The sequence below is a fragment of the Phacochoerus africanus genome, chromosome 3 (genome assembly GCF_016906955.1).
Source record: "Phacochoerus africanus isolate WHEZ1 chromosome 3, ROS_Pafr_v1, whole genome shotgun sequence".
NCBI lineage: Eukaryota > Metazoa > Chordata > Mammalia > Artiodactyla > Suidae > Phacochoerus > Phacochoerus africanus.
This window is the reverse complement of record NC_062546.1, coordinates 83743427-83769271: the sequence shown is the minus strand read 5'-3', so window position 1 is coordinate 83769271 and position 25845 is coordinate 83743427. Positions and strand designations below refer to the sequence as shown.

The window sequence follows — 25845 nt, the reverse complement described above, 5'->3', positions numbered from 1 at the left end:
GGCCACACCCATGACATATGGAGGTTCCCAGGCCAGGTGTAAAATCGGAGCTGTAGCTGCTGGCCTACACCACAGCCATTGCAAAGCCAGATCTGAGCCACGTCTGCAACCTACACCACAGCTCACGGCAACGCTGGTTCCTTAATCCACTGAGCGAGGCCAGGGATCAAACCTGTGTCCTCATGGATGCTAGTCAGATTCATTTCCACTGAGCCATGATGGGAACTCCTCCCTATTCTCTTGAGGAAAACATTCTCTTAGAGTTCTCATGGGATGCTTAGCCTGGAATGGCTTGTCACATGGCCTCCTTCACCCTCCTTTGCAGTGGACATTAACAAGTCTCTCTGAGTATCACAGCAGTGAAGAATATCCATAAAACTAATTGAAAATGTCAGAGTTAGTCTGAAGTATGGTCAGTTCCATTAGGCCAGGCCTCCACTTCCAACCTGATAGAAATCTGTGAACTTGGTGGTTCCACCAAAGCACAGAAGGGAATATTTTTCTCTCCCAAACTCCCTCATATGATGTCCTGGTCACCTGGGGTCAAATCTTCATGCCACTCCTCACTTGCTGTGTGACTTCTGAACTTAGCCTTTTGGAGCCAGTTTCTCTTCCATGTAATGGGGTGAAACGCATCTTCCATTACGGTTTTATGAGGCATGTAGGAATAAAAACTCAGCAAACAGTCATTTTCTCCTTAGCCTCCCTCTCACCTTCCACCTTCCTCACAGAAGAGAATCCTTTTCTGGTTCTCTCCGATGCTGGAGTGACTAGAAAGGACACTTACCTTTTTCTTGACGTTCTTCCCATCATGCCATGTGTAGGAGGAGCTGCTGGAGTATTCGCTGCAGGTGCTCGAAAGAGATAGTTCGCTGCTGCTGCAGCTGTTTCGAGGACAGAGATGACCAGGGATGGCAACCCCTATGCCAGAGCATTTCAAAGCAGGGGCTCCTGGTTTTGAGTTTAGCTGGCATTCCTGAAAAAGCAGGACAGTTCTGAGCTAGGACTTTACTTAGGGGAGAGGAAGTATCAATTCAACATCATAATGAGGTAGGCACTGTGGCTAGAAGCACAGACACTTGACAAGATGAGGGGTTCAAATCTCAGCTCTGCCTCTGACTAACATGCCCAGGCAAATGACTGAGCCTCTTAGAGCTACATTTCTTTTTTAAACAGTATGGAGGTTACTCAGAAAACTAAATATATAACTACCTATGATCCAGCAATCCCACTCCTGGGCATCTATCAGGACAAAACTATACTTCAAAAAATACATGCACCCCTTTGTTAACTGCAGCACTATTCACAATAGCCAAGACTTGGAAACAACCTAAATGTCCACTGACAGATGAATAGATTAAGAAGATGTGGTACATACATACAATGGAATACTACTCAGCCATAAAAAGGACAAAATAATGCCATTTGAAACAACATTGGTGGATCTAGAGATTCTCATACTAAGTAAAGTAAGTCAGAAAGAGAAAGACAAATATATAATATCACTTATTTGTGGAATCTAAAATATAACACAAATGAGCCTATCTACAGCAGAAACAGACTCACAGATATTAAGAATAAACTTGTAGTTGCCAAGGGGAAGGGGGAGGGTGAGGTGGAGGGAATGATATAGACTGGGAGCTTGGGGTTGGTAGATGCTAATTATTACATTTAGAAAGGATAAGCAAAGTAGTCCTACCATTTAGCACAGGGAACTATATCCAATCTCTTGGGACAGACCATGATCAAGAATAGTATGAGAGGGAATTATATATATGTATAACCAAGTTACTTTGCTGCACAGCAGAACATGGTAAATCAACTATACTTTAATTTTTAAAAAAGTGAATAATGATAATACTGCCTTTCGTTTTGTCTTCACTGCAAGGACTAAGTAAGGTTCTCTAATAGACACAGAGGGCACAGGATCTGGCCTAAGCAGGTGCTCAATTATTATGAGCTGCCAACATTATTAGGCAGAGTTATAACAATGGTAGTTTTCCATTTTATCCAGTTATATTGGTTAAAGGATCAGATCAGTATCAAGGTATGACTCTACTGCTAGAAAAGGAAGAAGACAGAGTAGTATCTTTGACTTAAGGGTTTAAAAGCATGCACACTAGACTGGAGTTCTAGGGACCTGGATCTCAGGTGACACGCACCACCAAATATGAGATACTGAGCAAAGAAAGCATTTAACGTCCATAGATCTTATGGTTTTCCTGTGTAGGGTAGGTGGGACAGTGCTACCATCATTATCAGTCAGAGACGAAATGCCCAGGAAGCCATGTATTCTAGTGGAACACCAAGCCCAGGAATCATGATGCTCCATTGTAGAGATCAGGAGTTTTCCTATCAGTTGGCTGTCCAAATGGTGAAGATTCTTATGTCAAACAGCTCTGGGTCCCACAAAGCGGGATTCAGGTAGTTAGAATTCTGTGGGTCTGCCTAAGGCACAGGGGACAAAGTTGTAAACATCCCAGCACATCCTGACAGCCATATTATAGGTCCCTAACGTAACCGATGAAACTCCACTAACTGGACAGGCTGAATAAATTTGGCACCCTGATCACAAGAATGGAAGCTCTCCATTACAATCTCATTCCTGTTCCCTATCTATTAAAGCTTTTGTTTCAGAAACTCTGATGGGGAACTATCTGTCTTTGTGTCACTTCCAGAATGGCAAAGGCTCTTACTTATGCAATTTATTGACACTTTATGGGTGCTGTTAGTACCTGAGTACTTATCGCTGGTCTCCAAATGCAATTCCAGCTGACGATGACTAAACACCAGCTTGGGGAGGGAAGGTAATGTTGTTCTGGGAGTGCTCATGGTGACTATGGAATCCCTGCATCAGTACAGAGGGCATGTTTCATCTGCTCTCTAATCAATATCCATAATGCTTAATAATGTTAGAGTTTCAATATCAGGTATCTGCCTAGCTATCGATACTTCACTTTTGCTGCATAATAATCTCTTTAAGTGATCTAAAAACGCCAAGAAATTTTACTACTCTATTTTTCCTCATAAAATTTGGCTCTAAATGTCATTGAAAGGAGAAAGATGTCTTAAAATCCAGCTTTCAGCAAGATCTATTGATTTGTGACCTGTTTATTGCTGGATATGACTTAGGGAAGGGGTGTTGATATTGGCATCTCGACAGCTGCCTTCAACTAATGGTATCATCACACAGGAATGCAAGGCAGCTAGGCTCCAGCCACTGTTCCCATCTGGAACATGCCCTGAACGGACTTTCAGAAATATCACATCATGAGCCACTTCTACTTCTGTGCTTTCTATTTGCTCCGTCCCATTCTTTGATATTTTGTTGTTTGAGTAAGCATGGTGGTGTTTTTTTATTTAGGATTACCTCTGGTTGTGTCTCCTAACCAGAGAGACTGTGTCTGTGTCCTGCAAGGCCATCATATCTAAAACTCTCCCATGGTCTTTTTCACACTCTGCATGGCAGTCAATCACCATTTATATGCTACCTTTCCTCAAGATACTGAGGCTTGTATGTAATTTCCCTCTGTTTTCTCACCTGTATTGTCCCACCTCACTTATCAAAAATTACATCTATTTTTCCATCTCAACCAATTCCCAGGCCTCTTTTTAACAAATAAGTTTCTTTGCCCAGTCATCGCCCATGTGTGCACATCTTTAGAAATGATAGAATAGGATGACAGGAAACCACAACTCAGAAGATGAGCTAGCAGAGGGAGGAATTGCTGCTGCCTCTCCTTTGACCTTGACCTTGAGATGCCTAGATGTGATGGAGGATATTTTGGGGAGGTGGGGAAGGCCTGTCAATGTCATGCGGAGGGAGGCGGGGTTGGGAACTGTTATGTAGAGAAGTGTCCTCAAAGCTGGAACACTTAAATTTTCACAATCTAATGCATATATAAATTATCTGGGATCTTCTTAAATGTAGATTATGATTCAGTAATTCTGAGGTAGGGTCTGAGAAGTAGTATTTTAGGAAGTTCCCAGGTCCTTTGATATTGCTGGTCCAGGGTCTGGGCTTTGAGTACAAAGCCCCTAGCCTAGAAGGAACTATGAGAGAGGGTCCCCTCTCATGTGAATTATTTGGTAGCAAGTTGTGTATCTCCCGGTCCGACCTGGGCTGTGCTGAGCAGGATGGAGGGAGTGGTCTGAGCCCTCCCTTGGGGGCAGTGTGCTGGGGAGAGGGTGTGGGTATATGTGTGTGTGTGTCGGGGGGGGGGTGATTAAAGAGTCATTTCTTGCAAAGAAGAGGCTGTGGTGAGTCCTCTCTGCTAGGAAATTCTCTCACCTTTCCCCAACCTTGGACAGTCAATGATGGAATTTAAGAAGGGACCCAGAATCTCTGACATCATGGCTGCAAAATGAGCTCCTTTTTCCTGCAGTTTCTTCCCTCATCAGCACATGGTTATCATGTAGGTTTATCTGCTCCAAGAAATAACTGCTCTATGACTGAGCACTTGAACCCCAAGGCCATTTACAAGGTTTAAATCCTGGCTCTCTCACTTGCTAACTCTTTGACCTTGGGGAAATTACTCAACCCCTCAGTGCCTCAGTTTCCTTCTTTCTAAATGGAGACAATGAAAGCACCTGCTGCATAAGGTCAATGTGAAGAGTGAACAGCCCCTGGCATTTAGGAATGGCATGCCTAGTGATGCTTACTAATTATTAGTAATAGTAAAGCTTAGTAACTTTTAGGTTTTGTTACTATTACTAAAAATGTTCTTTTTAAATAGGCCTGTATCTTGGCTTTTCAACAAAATCATACTTTACAGCTTCCCTAAGGGACTCTGCATTATACTTCTTAATATGCCATCAGAGTCTGACCCTCATACCTGGGAACTGTGATGAGAAATAGCCAGAAGTGGTGTACTTCATTTCCAGGGGTCATTGACATGACCTTCTGGAGAGAGACACTAGTAGACATTTTTCTCAGTTCTCATTCTCTATCTTTGCTGTGTTCTGTGGCTGTAGCATGGGGCTACCTATTTAAGAATGGAAGAGGGCTAGAGCAGCAGAGACTGCATTATGGCCCTGAATTGTCAGCAGGCACTGTGTTCTGTACATTTCATATACTATATCATTTAATCCTCAACACAGCTCAGAAATTGAACAGAAATAGCATTATTTTCATTTTCCAGAAGGAGAAACTGAGGCACTGAGGTGTTCAAATTTTGCCTAAGGTCACCCAGCCAATACATCATTATGATGTCAGGCCCAGGTCCTGCCCACTGTGCTGCAGGTAAGGTGCTTGACAATAAGCAGTACTCCTGGACGTATACAGACCACCAAGCATCCTCCTGAGAAGGGCTGTAATCAGTGATAGATAATGATTAGTATGAAAATTCTTCTTTGCTGAAAGATATAGTGGATTTCCATTGCAACATTATCTTAATTATGTTGGTTTACTTGGCAAAATATACCATTTGCCCTATTCAAAGTGTCTTTTTCCCATTGCATATTTTAGATTACCACCTTGAAGCACTCATATGCTTTAACATCCTTACTCTAAGAAATGCAACATAAAACCCACAATTTTATCATAGACAAAGGAGAAAAGACTTGTGATTGCCAAGGGGAAGGAGTTTGAGGAAGGGTTGGAGAGGGAGATTGGGGTTGGCAGACGTAAGCTGTTATACATCTCTTATACATGGAGGGGATAACGAACAAGGTCCTGCTGTGTAGCACAGAGAACTATATTCAATGTCTTATGATAAACCATAATGGAAAAGAATATTTAAAAAGTGTGTGTGTGTGTATAAATATATACACAGCAAAGTAAACACAACATTGTGCTGGACTGCAGAAATGAACACAACATTGTCAGTCAGCCATACTTCGATTAAAAAAAGGCAAACCCCACAATTTTAGTTTTAAAAGGAAACAGAGAGAAAAAATAAAGGCAAGAATTACTTGGATAAAAACTGCAACTTAAAAAATTCCTGGAGTTCAGGAGTTCCTGTTGTGGCCCAGTGGAAATGAATCCAACTAGGAACCATGAGGTTGTGAGTTTGATCCCTGGCCTCGCTCAGTGGGTCAAGGATCTGGTGTTGTCGTGAGCTGTGGCAGAGGTTGCAGATGCAGCTCAGATCCTGTGTTGCTGTGGCTGTGGTGTAGGCCAACAGATGTAGCTCCAATTAGACCCCTAGCCTGGGAACCTCCATATCCTGCGGCTGTAGCCCTAAAAAAAAAAAAAAAAAAAAAAAAAATTCCTGGAGTTCCTATCGTGGATCAGTGGAAATGAACCTAACTAGTATCCATGACGTTGTAGGTTAGATCCCTGGCCCCGCCAGTGGGTTAAGGATCTGGGGTTACCATGAGGTGTGGTGTAGGTCACAGATGTGGCTCAGAACCCATGGTGCTGTGGCTGTGGTCAGCAGCTGCAGCTCCGATTCAACCCCTAGCCAGGGAGCTTCCATATGCTGCACCTGTGACCCTAAAAAAAAAAAAAAAAATCTGATCTTTAAGCCATATTATACATTGGATGTCTTTAAGGTCTTCATGAATATTTAAAGCAACAAGATTCCACTGAAATTTAATTCCAATTTAACTTGAGAACATTTAGCTTTGATATGGACTATCCTAGTTACACTTAGAAAATTATACAGTAAAATAAAAGGCCAGTTAGCCACAAAGGTTCATCTGTCACTATTTTAAGCCTAACATTTTTCATTATGTATTTATTTGGTTCTTGTGTTTTTCAAGTTACTTTTTTTATGTCAGTGAGAGTTAAAAACCACGCTGGTTAAAGTTTTGCCAAATAAGCACAAAGCTAATCCCAGCCAAAGGAAAAAAAAAAAGCACTGTCCATGAATTTTTAAAAGTTCATACATAATATATCATAAAAGTAGGATGAGTAATATGGGACACAGGCTTTAATAAAAAGCTCCATGACCATTTCTCAGAGACTTTGAGATGTAATCAATACCCAAAAAGGTATCTTGGGGACAAGGCAAGATTTATGATATTTTTGGTGAGAGTGACACTTACTTCTTACTCATTCAGCTGGGGGATATGATATTGAATTTCAGAGAACACAAGAAAGGAAAAGATTTTTATCTGCCTGAAAATGCTTCAGAGATGCACTTCATGGTTCACTTGTGACATCATATTTGATGGAAGGAAAATAACAACCTAAACAAGTGTTCTGAAGGCAACAAATAAACTCACATGCGTCTCAATATCAGCTCCTGAATGCGTCAGACTTCGGCTTCTTTCCACATCTGAGAGCAAATCCCCGGATGAAAGGTCTAAGATGCGTGAGTGAAGTTTCTGGGTAAAAAGAGGCAGAAACTTTGAACAGTGTTGATTTAAATTGTTTGCTTCAGAATCCTGTCTTGGACAGGTAAATCTCAAAAGAGCTGCCCTTTCTAGATTAGATAACACATATCCTCACTCAATGAAGTTTATTGGAGTTGATCCCTGTTCTATAAATATACATGTGCAAATTGCAGCTTATAGACAATAATCACACTTTCACAGTCTGTCAACATGGGTTGGCAAATACGTAGCGGGGAAAAAAGAAATAGCAAGAAACATGTAAATACCCCAATAGATTTACTGGCTAGTTTGAAAAATTAACTTTTGATAGTCACATTAAAAAATCATCACCATGTTAACCTTATTATGTTGAACAGTGGTTAAAATTTTGAGCAAATAATCATAAAAGTGACCTGATTTCTAAATAGCATTGATCTTGTGAAATCTTCCCTTGCACACATTTTAACTCAAAGTCATTAATGTCATCTGTTAGGAACAATTAATGTGAATAGAAAATAATTGCATCAGGGACCTGGGGACTTGGAGGGTTTGTGCATTAATATTCACATGCTCTTCGGTTATATGCTCAATTTTTTATTTTAGCTTTGCTTGGGTGGCCTGCTAAGCCAGGGACATTTCACTATATTAATCTTTATCCTAATTACTAAGGTTTTTCTATGGACATTAAATTTGATCTGTTTAACTGCAAATACAATAAAACTCATGATTTACATCTAATGTTTCTGCCAGGCTGATGACATTTTAAAAATGGTACCTGTAGCGTGGTTTGTCTTGGTTATAACTTGTGTGACTTCAGACACTAAAAAGTCTAATCGAGCAAGTAAATAATGTGGCCAAGATGCCTCCCTCACCTCTGAAAGTTTTTCTATTCTTTTTCCTCCCAGAAAAGGTCTTGCTGTACACTTAGGCAGATTTGGGAAAGATTGATTCTCTGCCACTGATTAATGTTAGGTTCATTTTAGTGTGCAGGGATTGCCCAAGGGTCACTTTGTCCCAAGAGACCCACCATGTTGTCAGCAGGGATGTAAATTCCACTAATATAGTCATATTTACTCTGTTCACCAGTTGACTTCCCTCAGGTTGAACTTATGAAAGCCTGGTAGTGTACTTGGTTAATTAGTCACTCAACAAACACCTATTCAGCACCCAGTGAAGGGTGAACACTGTGCAGGACTGTGCTGCATCCATCCACAGGAATAAAGGCAATTTTTTTTTCTGCTGTGAATCAGTTCTCCTTCTTATCAGTGGAGCATCAAACCACTTACTTCTGACTTACGCTCTTGCTCCTCTCAGTCTGTGTTTGTGAAGTTATTTTCACCCAAAAGGACATCAATCCTAAATATCTGGCTGGCTGTCATTTTGAAAATTCTAATTTCTCCGACAGAGCTAAGCCATTAATAGGTACCAAGAACCATGGTGTTGTTTCTGTACAATTTTTATAATCCTTATCTTGAGGTCCTTCTAGAAGCTGAGTTCCCTGGGGTCAAAGCCCCAGGAACTGTCACAATGTGTATTACTCAGTAAGTACCCAGTTGATGCTTGCTGTAGTCCATAAAGAAGAAGATGTCTATATCTTTACCCCCAATATTGGTTTTAAAGTTTGAGTGAGTGCCAAAAGAATGATAACATTCTGAGACTTAAGAATACATTTATCAATATGCAAATGGTCCAAGCAATTATGGGAAATGACATTCTACAAAAGAAATGAGGATTTTGAGTGGTATATCATGTGATTTGGGGGAAGAGTCCTTATAGATTAGATATCTGACTTACTGGGTTCATGGTTACACTTCACTACTTCTTATCAGATATATGATGTCATCATTTTTCCTTCTAAATGAATATGTGTGTGCACAAACTCATCCTCCTAAATGATATTATAGCCTAGAGATTTTTATTCTAATGGTTAGTTCTCTCCAGGGAAAGAGGTAAAGTCATGAGGGAGAGGGGACAGGTCCTAGGGCAAGGGGACCTGAGTCTCAGCTCTAAGGCATGGATTTTACCAGATTTGGGAACGTAATTGAACCTCTGTCTTGATTTCTTGCCTCCTACAGAGAATTGAGAGAGGCTACCTAAACTACCTCACAGGTAGGGAGAGGTATTGCCATAGTCAGAAAAGATAATAAATAAGATAGCATGGTAAAATTTACACAGCTTTACACCAATTGTCACAACTGAAAGTTGGCAGTAGGTAATTTCTTTTTTTTTTCCTCTTTTTTTCAGCCACATCCATGGCATATGGAAGTTCCTGGGCAAGGGACTGAATTCAAGCTGCAGCTGTGACCTACACCATAGCTATGACAATGACAGATCCTTAACCCACTGTGTGAGACCAGGGATTGAACCCATGGTTCAGCAGCGACTCAAGCCACTGCAGAGATAATGCCAGATCCTTAACCCACTCCACCAGATCTGGAACTCCAGTAGTAGGTAATTTCTTAAATGCTAAGGTACATTAATAAAAAAATAAATTAAAAAAATGCTAAGATACAAATGAATTATTTGCTGTTACAATTTCCATATGTGTAAGGAAAATAAAAATGGACTTAGCAGAAAACAACATCTATCTCTGAGTTAGGGCTGTAGGTGAGAAAATGGCAGTTAAAGATCATCCTTTCACACACATTCTGCATGGCTGAATAACCACAAAAGCTCACAGCGCCATAGGTGTTATGCTTCTTATTAATAAGAATTTTTAAAAAAGGTTTATATGTGCTCTCTTTATATAATGTAAGAAACAGATCTCACAGAAAGAGAGAGAGAGAGAATATGGCTTTTCAAACTGGTGTTGTCATGTTATCTAGGTTTAATTCAGGTCTCTGTGAAAAGGAGACAGAACATATACATAGGAAACAAAGTCAGTGGCAGAGTGTAACTGACAGAGCACCCTGGCTTGGCCTCTTAAGAGACATCCACATACTTAGTTATGGATAAATTCACTATCACATACCTATCTATAGTTCATGTTTACTATTAGTGTCCACGTGGATAAACTCTCCCACCTGAACATTTTCAAACTTGAAATCCTTAATTTAGGAATCTGGATGAATCCTGGATTTAGACATAATTGTATGTATGTGTTTAGGCCTGAAAGGCAGCCAGATTACTCAGTACAGATTTGAAATTGACCTTATATCACTTCTTTTTTTCTTTTTCTTACATCACTTCTTACATTATCTCAGTAATTGAGATTTCACTTGGTCTTAGAAATACAGACACCTCACACATGTCCAAATCAGAGGCCAGTAAGATCTTTTCACTTAAATTCTTCCTGTGATGGTAAGAGTTTACCCCTTCCTTCCTGCCAGACTGGTTTCATTGTCTATAGAATGAGCACTACTGGGCTGGCACTTTGGTCTGTCTGCCCATAGCACACTCTCCCGGATCATGCCCACCTGTCTGAAACCTGCTCATTATTCAGGACCACACTGGAACCTGCCTATAAGGTTGTCATCTGTAGCCCACAGTGGATTCCTCTTCCAGCTGGATTAAATCTTCCACCATTTTGGCCCTTCATCTAAAGTGAACAGTTGTGGAACTGCTTCTGCGATTTGGGGTCTGCTTTCTTGACAGGATGACCAGTTCCATAAAAAAGTGGGCCAAGCTCTCTTTTTCTGTTTATCCCTGTAGCAGGACCTGGTTAGGTGTCATGGAACCCATTTCCTCTTCCTTCTGGCCACACAGCTAGACTATATTTCCCAGTATCCTTTGCAGTTAGATGTGGACATGTGACAGGGCTATTTCCAGACAATAGGGTATGAGTAAAAGTGATATCTGTCTTGGCCCAGGAATATCTCCCACATGTGGTGCTCCACCCTCTTTCCACTTCCAGAAGCTTGATGCCACCAACTCAGCATAGCAACTGTAGAAGCCACATGATGAAGTGATGAAGATGGAGCTGCCAGGTGGAAGGAGTATGGATTTCTGACCAGTCAATGAAACTGAGTTGCCCTAAGACCAGAGAGACCTTTTTTGGACTTTCCATAAGAAAGGAAGAAACTTACACTGGGTTTGTTACACTGGGTTTGCACCATTAATTATTTTGGGGTTTGACAAAACCCTTTTCTGAGAAGCATACAGAGTAGCCACTAAATAAATAAATACACGCATACATTTATATGCACACATTTATATGTGTTCACAAACACAGTGTGTGTGTGTGTGTGTATATATACATGCACATACATACACACACACATATATACACACATATATATAGAGAGAGAGAGAAAGAGAGAGAGAGTTATATCAGCAGACCAAGGTGACTGCTTATTGAGGATTTTAGCTTCATAGAGAAAAGGCCTATTTTGTGTCACTATGCAGGGGCAGGGGTAGGCATTTTTGTGACAGGCCATGGTGTATTTCAATCCTCAATCAGGATGCATGCTTCACATGAGAGTAAGATATCAAGGTCAGCTTTGGGAACCTGGCAATGCCAAGCAGCCAGTGCCAGCAATACACAGCAAGTTACTAATATGTGGTGGATTAATATGCCTTTCCTATTTTACAGTTTTGAATCTGTAATTCAAGGCAGAGAAATGTCCCCAGGGAGTTCCTGGCATGGTGCTGTGGGTTAAGGATCTGACTACAGCATCTCTGGTTGCTGTGGAGGTACGGGTTCAATACCCAGCCTAACGCAGTGGGTTAAGGGATCCAGCATTGTCACACTTGTGGTATAGGTGGCAGCTGTGGCTCAGACTCAGTCCCTGGCCCAGGAACTTCCATATGCCATGGGTGTGCCCATTAAAAATAAAAAGAAGAAGAAAGAAAGAAAAAGGAAGAAAGAAAAAACAAAGAAGAAGAAAGAAAGAAAGAAAGGAAAGAAAGAAAGAAAGAAAGAAAGAAAGAAAGAAAGAAAGAAAGAAAGAAAGAAAGAAAGAAAGAAAGAAAAAGAAAGAAAGAAAGAAAGAAAAAAAAAAAGAAACGTCTCCAAGACTGTGTCTGAGCCTGAGACTGGCTGTCCTCTGTCCTTTATCTGGTGGGATGCAGGTGGAGTGGCCCCACATAGTCACAGAGATGGCTCTGAAGCTCTCCAGTTAATGATGGCAGTGGAGGAGACTGGGACCAAGGTGTGCTTGGCCTTTCAGAGAGGGTCCAGAGGGCCACTTTGCCATTTTCTGATGCCTTCCTCACTCACAGAGCTGCAGTTCTTCAGATGCTTAACGAAGGCTTGTTGTGTTTAATAAAATTCTGCCTTTGGGTTTTTGCTCAGTCTCAAGATGACGTCTTAACCAGAAGGCAGTGGTGGCTGAGGCCAGGAAGACACTGAGCCCTTATTTAGTGACACAAGGTGAAATTAAAAAGCAGATTATCTGAGAATGTGGGTAACATGGGGAACAGTGCTAGAAATATCAAGTAAAATAGGGTGAGGGGCAGCTTTTGTATTTACTGATGTACTCCCTAAAGTTTGAAAAGGAATGTGCTAAATTTTTCTTTTCAGGGCTTGTATATAAAGAGAAACATACAAAAAGGATGGTTAAACCATTGCTCCCTTATCTTCATTGAGCTTTGGTGAGAGAATTAATCTAACACCATAATCATGCACACAATTATTCTCCCCTCTAACTATGAAAACCAAATACCTATAAAAAAGAAGAAATTATGAGAGTGAATATAGCACATATCTGATTAATGACCTCTACCAAAACAAGAAATTTAGGTTTGGCAACAAAAACTGGATGTGAATTAGTGTTTTTGTTTGTTTGTTTTTTGTCTTTTTAGGGCCGCACCCGAGGCATATGGGGGTTTCCAGGTTAGGGGTCTAATTGGAGCTGTAGCCACCAGCCTACACCAGAGCCACAGCAATGTCAGATACAAGCTGTGTCTATGATCAATACCACAGCTCATGGCAATACATCACAGCTCATAGCTACTCTAGATCCTCAACCCACTGAGCGAGGCCAGGAGTTGAACCCGTAACCTTATGGTTCCTAGACAGATTTATTTCCGCTGCACCACGACAGGAACTCTAGTGTTTTTAATCTGATCTTCTTCAATCTTCTTGACTTGCTTTGACCTTAGAATCCCCCTGATTTACTTATCCTTGCCAGATTGTTATGATAATGAGATCCTGAACTCAACCTGGTCCTGTTTTTTATTTTCCAGAGGTACTTTTTACCCGTTGTGTAAAAGGCCTCTCAGTCACAGGGGACGGTGTCTATGCCTATAGTTCTTAAATTCCTGTTTTATTTATGAAATGAGAAGGCCTTTTATTGCCAAATGATCTAGGGCTAAACCTTCTTCCCTGACCACATTTCCCTGATTTCTATTCCTAATGCACTTCACCACCCATTGGAAGGTACTTTTCTACTCTCCAAAAAGTTCATGGTAGGATATTTAGAGGAAGAGTAGAAGAATTTCCTGGAATTTGCCCATTTGCCCTGGGTATCTTTAGCCATTGAGCATCCTCCCCCAGAGACAAAACTGCAGAGCTGCCCCTGGTCACCTCTCGTAGGTGCCTGCTTTCACCTGCTCTTACCTCCCCCGTTGAGCACTGCTGCTCCCACTGTCTTGGCTGGTTGCTCATTTGGTTAGGAATGACCACCTGCGCCCCACCCCCCTCCCAGTTTCTAGGCTGTGGGCTGGATCCTAGGCTAATTTTTTGGATGAAGAAATTACTGCTTCTGTGGCTTTGTTTTCAAACTGTCCTACCCCTACATTGGAGGAATGATCTTAACTCACAGATTTCAGAGAGATTCCTGAGCCCCACTCCTGTGCCCTCCACTCAGCCTTAGGCTGGCCCCAGGCGATGTGTTTCATCTCCTCTAATCTCTCCATAAGGGAAACAAGATTGGAGTGTGCTATTATGAAATCCTCTGAGTATGTTTGGATTTTTCCAATTTCATAGTTTTCCCTGTGAATTCACCTTTCTGGATTTTCTCTGTTACAGGGGTAGAAAACATTTGTGGTGGATTCGGAATATGTTTAAGAGACTTGTTCTGAATATGGCTTGAATTAGATATCGCCAAGTGAACAAGCCTTGTTCCTTATGTTCTGTAACAAGGCAATTTTCACAGGTATTCATAAGGCTCTAAAAGGAAGTTCAAGGAAATATCTAAAATAACTCAAAGCCTGATTAAGATCATTTTTCTTTGGAATTATAATCAGCAAATGATCTTTCCCCCCAACCTCAAGTTCTATCTTACACACTAGACTTACATTTTGTCACCCTCAGAAACGTGATTTTTTTTTTCCATCAGCCCTTCCAAATCCCATCAAGAGATATTGTGGCAGACCCCTGGTTCACATTTCAGAGGTTTCATTCTGTTCCATTAAGAATTTATTATAAAACTGAATATTACATAACTGCATATTACATAACCGAGTATTATGTCGTCATTTCTTAGATTCACAAAAATTTGAGCCTAGGGCAAAATATTTTTGGCTAAAAGCTGATGTTTAATTAATTATGCCATTATTGCCATTTGGGGATCCAAAGATAACACCTAATATCTGCATTTGGTCATCCTGCTGATATGACACAGGGCATATGACTTTTGAATATTTTCTTAGAGGTCTTTTCAATAATACATCCATCATGGTTTGATCTCACTTCAGAGTCTGAAAGTTCTAGAGCTATTTTTTTAAGCCCTCTACAACAGTCCTTGCTGCCATTATGATTTTCCCTGATAACTTTCTGACTTGCAAATTTGTCTCACGGAGCCCCAAGTGCACTCCGTTTCGCTCTGGATGGTGCCTTTACAAATGACATGGTTCTACATCCTCTTTTCTGTTTCTCCAGGATCCAAGGTTATAAAATGCATGCAAAACAATTAATCCACAGCTATATTCAAAATCTTCTTCAAGGGTCCCTGCTACCATGACAACCTGATTACCTGGTGGCTGCCAAAGAGAACATTTGGTTTGGGGACTAGAAGTTTATCTGAGGATTCTACAGCTTAGATGGATGACTGGAACGTCTCAGATCTGGCCTCTCTTCTGAAACACCATTAACAGTGCCCTGAGCACCATCACCCTAATTCCAAAATCAGACAAAGATACCATCAAAAAAGAAAACTATAGGCCAATATCTTCGATGAACATAGATGCAAAAATTCTCAACAAAATCTTAGCCAACCAAATCCAACAACATATAAAAAAGATCATACACCACGACCAGGTGGGATATATCCCAGGTTCACAAAGATGGTTCAACATATGCAAATCAATAAATGTCATACACAACATTAACAAAAGAAAAGTCAAAAACCACATGATCATCTCCATAGATGCAGAAAAAACTCTTACCAAAGTGGGTATAGAGGAAACATGCCCTAACATAATAAAAGCCATTTATAACAAACACACAGCAAATATAATACTCCATGGAGAAAAGCTGAAAGCCTTCCCAGTAAAATCTGGAACAAGACAAGGATGCCCACTCTCACCACTGTTATTTAACATAGTATTGGAAGTCCTAGCCATAGCAATCAGACAAACAAAAGAAATAAAAGGCATCCAAATAGGAAGAGAAGAGGTAAAAACTGTATGCAGATGACATGATACTATATATAGAAAACCCTAAGGACTCCACCCAAAAACTACTTGAACTGATTAACAAATTCAGCAAAGTAGCAGGATATAAGATTAACATTCAGAAATCAGTCACATTTCTTTGTACATGAACAATGAAATATTAGAAAAGTAATACAAAAATATAATACCTTTTAAAATTGCACCCCAAAAAATCAAATACCTGAGAATACACCTGACCAAGGAGGTGAAAGACATATATACTGAGAACTATAAAACCTTAATCAAGGAAATTAAAGAAGATGTAAAGAAATGGAAAGATATTCCATGCTCCTTGATAGAAAAATTAATATTGTAAAAAAGGGCCATACTACCCAAAGTGATCGACAGATTCAATGCAATTCCTATTGAATTACCCATGACACATTTCACAGAACTAGAACAAACAATCCAAAAATTTATATGGAACCACAAAAGACCCAGAATTGCCAAAGCAATTCTGAAGAACAAAAACCAAGCAGGAGGCATAACTCTCCCAGACTACAGGCAATATTACAAACCCACACTAATCAAGGCAGTGTGGTACTGGCACCAAAACAGACAGACAGATCAATGGAACAGAATAGAGAACCCAGAAATAAACTCTGACACCTATGGTCAATTAATCTTTGACAAAGGAGGCAAGAATATAAACTGGGAAAAAGACAGTCTTTTCAGCAAATATTGCTGGGAAACCTGGCTAGCTGCATGCAAATCAATGAAACTAGAACACACCCTCACACCATGCACAAAAATAATCTCAAAATGGCTGAAAGATTTAAATGCAAAACAAGACACCATCAAACTCCTAGAAGAGAACATAGGCAAAACATTCTCTGACATCAACCTTCCAAATGTTTCGTCAGGTCAGTCTCCCAAAGCAACAGAAATAAAAGCAAAAATAAACCAATGGGACCTAATCAAACTAAGCTTTTGCACAGCAAAGGAAACCAAAAAACCCCAAAAGAAAACAAAAATGCAACTTACAAAATGGGAGAAAATAATTTCAAATGATGCAACTGACAAGGGCTTAATCTCTAAAATATACAAACAGCTTATACAACTCAACAGCAAAAAAAGCCAACAACCCAATGGAAAAATGGGCAAAAGACCTGAATAGACATTTTTCCAAGGAAGATATACAGATGGCCAACAAGCATATGAAAAAATGTTCAACATCACTGATTATTAGAGAAATGCAAATCAAAACTACCATGAGATACCACCTCATACCAGTCAGAATGACTGTCATTAACAAGTCCACAAATAACAAATGCTGAAGGGGTTATGGAGAAAAAGGAACTCTCCTGCACTGTTGTTAGGAATGTAAGCTGGTGTAACCACTATGGAAAATAGTATGGAGGTACCTTAGAAAACTATACATAGAACTACTATATGACCCAGCAATCCCACTCTTGGGCACATATCCAGACAAAACTTTCCTTAAAAAAGACACATGCACCCACATGTTCATTGTAGCACTATTCACAATAGCCAAGACATGGAAACAACCTAAATGTCCATCAACAGATGACTGGATTAGGAAGATGTGGTATATATATACAATGGAATACTACTCAGCCATAAAAACGAACAACATAATGCCATTTGCAGCAACATGGATGGAACTAGAAACTCTCATACTGAGTGAAGTATGCCAGAAAGAGAAAGACAAATACCAGATGATATCACTCATATCTGGTATCCAATATAGAGCACAAATGAACATTTCCACAGAAAAGAAACTCATGGACTTGGAGAATTGATTTGTGGTTGCCAAGGGGGAAGGGGAGGGAGCAGGATAAATTGGGAACTTGGGTTTAATAGATGAAGACTATTGCCTTTGGAATGGATAAGCAATGAGATCCTGCTGTGTAGCACTGGGAACTATATCTAGTCACTTATGATGGAGCATGATAATGTGAGCAGGTATGTTGAACTGGGTCACCATGCTGCACGGTGGAAAATTGACAGAACACTGTAAACCAACTATAATGAAAAAAATTATTATAAAAATAAAAAAAAAATTTTAAAAATATAAAATTTCACATTAAAAAACCCAAAAGAAACAAGCAAAAAAAACCCCAAAAGAAACAAACAAAAACCCCAGTGCCCTGAGGACACGTAGGCCGAGGGCTAGTGGGACAATGGAAGAGGATGTAAACAGCCGACCTCGCCTGTGAGAGTCTCCACTCTAATTATTAGTCCAACAAGAGGCATTTATGAAGCATCTACTATGTAAGATTCTTGACTACAAACAGACTTGAAGAAGCCCATTAGGGAAGCCCATTAGGGGATTCTTGACTACAAACAGACTTGAAGAAGCCCATTAGGGTGATCTAAATGAGGAGCCCGAATGCAAAGATGAGAACAAACAGAAAAATTTTAAGGCAGACTATGCAAAAGAGATCATGGTCCAGGAAGGGTGGAGGAGGGGTAGGGGTAAGGTTGGGGGGTCCGTGTGTAGTGACATGGTGAAAGATAAATCAGATAATATTCTGTGCCATGAAGATTTAGGCCACACTTAGGGCTTAGCTCTCTCTGTCAAGCTCCAAATCACTGGGTCTCTTTACATTAAACAAAAAGGAATCAGAAATATTGAATATATCACGGCAAAGGGACAGACTGTAGGGAAATGGGATGTAGGATGAGGATCTAAACTCAGACCTGGGCAAGAGCCAGTTCCTAAGAGTGGTTCGCACCTGCCTGCCAATCCTAAAACCCTCTGCAGCTTCCCTTTTGTCTTCCTCTGTGACTCTGATCTGAGAGAGGAAGTGATTTAGCACAGTCTGAGCCTATTCTGGGATCTAAGAGATACAGAAGTGCCTTGAAATTTCCATTTTTATCACTAAGTACTTTAACAGGTATTTTAATAAGTGCTTTCCAATTGCCCCTGCTGTTTTGTGAAATTATCTACACCGCATTTTACATTTTTAATCAAGCTTTCTTTTTGAGAAGTTCTCCTGGATTTCTGAAGCTTTTGGATTTTCACATGTGGGGGGATACATTTTCCTCTGATATCATGGCACTAAAGGGATTAGGGAGAAAAACAACTTGACCTTCTATTTTTACCAGACCTATTGGAGATTGCGTTGATGGTCCCTGGAGTCCAATGCACTAATTGGGAAGGAATGAGTTACCGCCTGCCCTGTGGGGGAAGGGGTCACTGTGTGAAGTCCCTTCCCAGAGCTTATCTCACATGACTGTGTGGAAGAGGCTAAGATCTTAATTTTTAGGGATGAAGAACTCAAGTAACAAAGTGAAGGTCAGTGTCTAGAGACACAAGGCTATCTTCCAGTTACCGTAGAGCCAGGATTCTTTCCCTCATCTGCCTTACCCTAAGTCCAAACTCTTCTACCGCATTCTGCTCATTTTTCTCCTGAAGGAAGGAAATTGATATCCTCATTGGTCTCTTTCACAAGATGAATTGCTTACTACTGCCTAAGGGCTAAGCCCATAATCTGGGCCACTCCCATCAAGTGAACTATGGTACCTTGAGAATTTTTCCACCCAGATCCTTTCTCAGAGATGGATAATCAATCCACAACTGAAAAGAAATAATAATAGAAACCATGTAACAACTATAGCTGTGAACGCTGATTGAGTTCTTTTTAGCACTGAGCATCATTTTCACGTATATTATCCTTGTAAATCCTTATTGCAATTCACAATAAGGACTGTTATTATCTCCTTTTACAGTCAAAGAAACTGAGGTACAGAGCTAAAAATCTTGCCTGCGGTCATATAAATCACATTTAAATCCCAGGCAGTCTGACAGCAGAGTTTGTACTCTTAATTCTACAAATAAACTTTGTTAATGATAGCTTGTTATAAACAATTTACAAATTAACCAGACAAGAAGATAAAAAACACAAGATTTAAAAAACAGAAATAACTCTAAGCACAACATGAAATCTTCACTTACTATACTCAAACATAAATCACTCATTTATTCAAAAATGTGCTTTCCTTATTATCACCATTATCATTGATAATAGTTTTGGTATCAGTGCTGTTTCCTTCTTAGATCTCTACATTCTTTTCAGGGAAACACAATTTTGTACACAAATATTTGGATCTAACGGAAAAAACAAGACTAAAGAAAACAATAGCAAGTGTTTACAGAGTGCTTGCTACATGCCTTGCTACGTGATGACATTATTTTTTGCTTATTTCACTTGTACGATCACTTAACAAGGTAGAAACTATTATGAGCTCCATTTCTCACACGAGAAAACTGAACAACAAGGGGAGTGAAGGAACTGTTCAGGTCAGGGATCTGAGCCCGGACACAGACTTCAGGGCTGCCGTTCATGACGTCCTTGGCCACTATGCGGTCTTGCCCAGGAACTGAAGATGAACAGGTACAGTCCCTGCCACCAAGCTGCTCACAGGATGGGCCACTGGACACCCTTGATGTCACGTGCCATGGAAACCTCAGCAGGAGGTCCTGGTGGGCTTTTCCCTGGAAACAACAACTAAGGCAAGATTTTTTTTTTAGGGCTGCACCTGTGGCATGTAGAAGTTTCCAGGCTAGGGGTCAAATCGGAGGTGCAGCTGCCAGCCTACACCATGGCTACAGCAACACAGGATCCAAGCTGATCTGTGACCTACACTTCAGCGTGGGGCAATGCCAGGTCCTTAATCCACTGAGTGAGGCCAGGGATCAAACCCACATCCTCATGGGTACTAGTCAGGTTCTTAACCCGCTGAGCCACAACAGAAACCCCTTAAGGCGAGATTTTTATGAACAAGCCATGATACTCCAAGAAAGGAAAAAAGGGCTTTCTAGGCAGAACCTTACATGCCAAGGTCCAGAGATGAGAGAGGGACACCTTTCTGCCTAGAGCTCAGCAAAACCACATGGGCAAATTCAGAAGGAGAAGGGTGAGAGGGATGTCTCAGCAGTAAGGTACCCATGGCACGTCACACAGTGGCCGTGCAAGTAGCAGGGCTGGCATCTGAATCCATCCTTCTCTTCCAAAATACAGGTTTTCTCCTTCATCCTTTGCCCATCATGAATTTTTTCTTAATGCTGAGCTTGGCTATGGGTCTCCATGACCCTTATCTACATAAGCAAGCCCTGGAAGAAAAGACTAGAAGGGTCCCTAGGGAAATGCGGACATGGAGGACACACACACACACACACACACACACACACACATGCATGCTTCTATGCCTTCTCGTCATGGTTCTTCCTTAAAGGGGTGATGAGGGTCCCATCCCAGATCCTCACTCACGCCACTTGCTAGGACTGTGCAAAGAGCTGACAGCACTCTAGAGATCTCTAGTCATTAATCCTGAAGACCTGGAATGACTACTTCTGTGATGCCAAGGCATTCCAAGCATTACCTAGGCCGCCCTTCTGCAGGAAACTAGCGCTGGGTTCCACTCTGCTCTTGTAATTATGATGAAGAGATATTAACATCAATGATTATTGCTTAACTCTAGAAGATAACCTCTTAGGAAGGGAAAATGCCTGGTCAGTGTTTTGGAGGAGAAAAAAAAATTAGGCAGCATTACTTATAAGATGGGTGCCTCCTTCCACTCCTTCCATTATTAAAGGAAAGAGGAGAACACATGAGATGCAGAGTTTGGGAGATTACATAACCACTGGGATCTTCACAGGCTGGAGTGTGAAATAGATTAGAGTGTTGATGAAAATGACTTTGGAGATGGGCCCGCACCTGCATCCTACAGCTTATATCCGGGGGCTAATAAGACCAGTTCCTGGAGTCCCATTCATTTTATAACATTTGTGTACCTGAAGCACACAGAAATTCCCAGGCTGGAGGCTGAATCAGAGCTGCGACCACACTACAGCTATGCCACGGCCACAATAATACTGGACACTGGATCTGAGCTGCAACTGCGACTTACACTGCAGCTTATGGCTATGCTGGATCCTTAACCTGCTGAGTGAGACCAGGGATTGAACCTGCATCCTCAGGGAGACATCAGGTTCTTAACCCCCAAGCCACAACGGGAACTCCCAGACTTTTTAAGTAAAGGCAGTTTTTGGCTCCATGTTCAGCAAAGGCCCACAGTCTCAGCTCCTTTGATAGTTAACCCTAAATTGTGCCTTATCAGGGTTTCAGACTCATGACTTCGATTGCTTTATAGGCTGTGTTGCTACAGATTCAACTCCTGTTTCCCTGGAGCTCTATCCCTCACAGCAGTTTTTTTTTTAAATCTACTGTTACTTTACCCCATGGTAAGAAATGCCTCACGGTATTATAAACAAGCAGTTGAAAATTGTTATTTATGTGGCTTCCTAATAGTAATTTGAAATATAGGGCATAAAATTACCGGCTTACAATATTGTTCAATATTAACAGTGGGAAGGGTAATATGTAAAACAGACATTAAAGGATTAGCTGTAAAACACATTTTACCAAGCTAAATCATTTCTTGGCAAATGGCAGTCTCCAGCTATTACATAGGATTTATCAAGTCAAGTGGATTTATATTTATTTTTCTATTAGTTTGCTAAATATATTCTATGTTTAAATTTCAATTTTGTGTGTGTGTGTGTGTGTGTGTGTGTGTGTGTCTGTGTGCGTGTTTCAGGCATATTAGGAGAAGCTGTTGAAAACAAAATCTGAGCTAGAAATGACACCAGAATTTCAAGTCAAAATTGCTCCTTGGTTTCCCCAGCAAATGCTCCAGTAAGTTGACTAAAGACTCAGCTGTAACATCCAAGAGAAAAGTATATGATACAATATGATATTACCAACATCTGTATGACAGATTAGGGCATTTACAACTACATCAGAAAATTCAGTAAAAAGGCATAGCCTCCATAAGACATAAAACAATGCTTCTACTGTTTTTGTTTCCGATTCTATAGGCAGAGAACACTTTGTTCTCATCAAGCATGTTCGGTAAATGCTGTGAATTTGTGAACCAGGCACCATGAAGGAAGGTAGAAAAGAAATTCCTAATCTCCTAGGGTGAAAATTGTAAAGTATTAAATGGATATTTGATGCATAAATATAAATAACATAATCTCTCTATTTTCTTCTGAGACAGTCCCTAGTTACTATAATCCTAAAATTATTGTGTATTCTCAAATCCCTAAAGATTTATTTATTTTTGCAAATTGCTTTGATGAAAACTTTCTTAAAAGATGCAAACTAATCTTTCTGAGTTTCCTTTCATTTTGTAATATGTGCAACATTTTCAACCTCAGAGAATACCAAAAGCGAGTTCTTATTTTTTAGAGGAATTGGTTATAGATCTACAAATAACAATTACAAAGAAATAGGCATTATAGAGACAAGAAAGTGGCCTTAGACTCATTTGTGAAACTATGGGATGATACAAATTGCCAAGAAGTAACAATTATTTAGAATCCAAGATCTCTTTTGAATCCTTGTGACTAATCAGCTAGTTTTAAAGACAATAATTTTTTCCCCAGGTTATGGTTGGAGACCGCAAATTCTTCTCCTCAAATGCCCTGTGTTAATAATTCCAGGGGCATTAAAACATTTATTCCATATAAATCTTTATGTTTTTGTCTGGCTGTTTTATGTGGGATGTATAGTTCTTTACTTCAATGTTTTTCTATTGATCAAAAACCAATGAAATAAGATGCTCTCTAACTTGAGTGCATAAAAATATCGTCATTGTGTAAAATGTGAATCACTCATTCAGAAAGCCAGTAGTTGAGTCACAGAAGGTCAGCAAGCTCTATAGAAGTGTGAAGTCCAGGTCCATGAGCCATGTTCACTATATTACTGAAACACCTCAATTAACTGGAAACCCATGGACCCAAACCCTTGATTAGCTGACATATTTCAAATGAAGATGATAATAACGACAAAATCAGCTGTTAAACATTCAGAGTAAACCTGGCTTCAGGTCCACAAATGAGCTGCTCTCCCTATACGTCACACACATAACCAAGGAGGTCGGATAGGCTAGCCCATGAGCCCAGGTATCACACTGCTTGGATTGAGATTCTGGCTTTGTGCCACTTTGAACAAGTTACTTCATCTTTTGAGTCTTAGTTTCCTTTTTAGATAATGATAACAATAGTAGCCCAAAGGAGCTTATCGAAGCTTGGATGTCTAAGAGAAGGAACTCCTGAATTTATAAGGTTGTGACAGGGAGTCAGTTCATTAAGGTGCTTGGGCTGTATTAAATGCTCAACAAATGTTAGCTATTTTCAGAATCGGTGATATAATTTGTGGGGCCCAGGGCAAGGGCTCATTTGTAAAAAAGATATTAAAAATTTCAAGATGGTGACAGAACAGTGTTAAATCAGGCCCAGGGCCCTTCTAAGCCCCTGTGTGACCACACAGGTTCATGGCTGCAAAGTGGGCTGTGGCTATCACCTTATCTGATAATCACTAGACTCTGAAGGACATCCTCTAATCCCTTATCTGATAATCACTAGACCAAAAGATACCCTATAATTAAACAAGGATCTAGTTATATACCTTTACCAAGTTTACTGGGCTCAGAGTAAAATTTTGAACTTTACCATAGTTTTTCAAAAAAAGAGTAGATGCTTTTTTTTTTTTTTTGGTTCCTGTCTATTCTCAGGTAGTGACCCTCACCAGCAAACCAAAAACAGTCATGAAATAGTTTGCTAATAAGAGAATCACATCCACTGAAGATCCACCCTTTTGGGAGCACATAAGTAATGAGGACAATTTGAAACATAAGACCCCAGAAAGTGTCAACAGAGTGTACTCAACAAAGGGAGGAGAAATACAAAAGGCGTGGGAAATGGAGGCAGGTATTTCCCGCATGTCAGTTCTGTCAATTCTGAGTCACAGCTGTATTTATAATCAGAATATTAGGAGTGACTTCCAAGTTGCTTCCTGTTTTCATGTATTCCATTTTCTGCCCCCAGAGGAGGGCCACCAGGCCCTGGAAGGAACTCCTGCCTAGACAGGAAATCTGAGAGGAGTCTCTTGCTGAGGCAGCAAGACAGCAAGAGGCAGAAGTGGGCAGAGTGGCATCTTATACTGCATCCTTCTTTCTCTGCCCACGCATCTGACATCCTGCCCTACTCCTTAGTGACACACTTAATGCTTCCTGGTTTGCTTGATCCTGATACTTATTTGCTGATGCTTGTCTTGTTGCTATCCATGGTCCTTAACACAACACTGGATTGAGGACCACTTCTTTTATTTATTTATTTTTAGGGCCACATCTGTGGCATGTGGAAGTTCCCAGGCTAGGGGTCAAATTGGAGCTGCAGCTGCTGGCCTACAGCAATGCAGGATCCAAGCCACATCTGAGACCTACGCCACAGCTCAGAGCCACACCTGATCCTTAACCCTCTGAATGAGGCCAGGGAAGGAACTTGTATCCTCATAGATACTAGCTGGGTTTTTAACCTAATGAGCCACAATGAGAACTACCAAGGACCAGTTCTTTGAAAAACCCTGGGCAGACAATTGATGAAGGCATATAAAATGGCAAAGGATGGCTTCAGAATTCTACCCCATGCCCTTTCCTGAGATCTAAGTTTCATTTGCCACTGCACTCTCTAGACACAGCCTCCCAAAGATACAAATAAATAAGAGCACCGAGTTTCTCCTGCCCCCCCAATTGTCATGTCTTTAATTTCTAACTATAACAACCACTGTTATTATATTACACCACACAGTACTAGTACCACATGTTTCATAGTATGAAAATCCTTTAATAACTTCTCTCTAATTAATTTTAGCCTGGACCCATATAGACTCTCTTGTGTGCCACCAAAGTACCAGGTAGCCTGCTGCTGGTCAATGGAGTGATTGTTAAGAGACTTCAATTCCTTTTCACATTTACTTCTTGAATTTGTCATCCGACTCCAGAATCATCTGAAGGAATTAGGCAGATCTCAATAAGATCTCATTATTGACATTTATGTTGATAGGTGTTGGCTCTTACAGAATTGGAATCTACAGATCAATTTTCTTATTAGATTCTTTCTCACTGCTGCCACAATCATTTTATCACACAGGCTTCTGCTATCAAAGGCTGCTTTATCACTATATAATGGGACAGACTAAACCAGTTCCTGTAGTATGCCACAAGAAAGAAAACATT

The 25845-nt window shown here is 40.4% G+C and overlaps 1 protein-coding gene across 5 annotated transcripts in view; it reads right to left on the bottom strand.

Annotated features, from left to right (window-relative positions):
- NCKAP5 (NCK associated protein 5) overlaps nt 1–25845 on the bottom strand; it is a 1086741-nt gene that overhangs the window by 126953 nt on the left and 933943 nt on the right. For all 5 annotated transcript variants that reach the window (XM_047772074.1, XM_047772077.1, XM_047772075.1 and 2 more), the window contains 2 exons: nt 7171–7272; nt 788–976 (listed from right to left, as the gene is read on the bottom strand). In XM_047772074.1, the coding sequence (XP_047628030.1) occupies nt 788–976; nt 7171–7272 (291 nt within the window). The remainder of the gene's footprint in view (nt 1–787; nt 977–7170; nt 7273–25845) is intronic.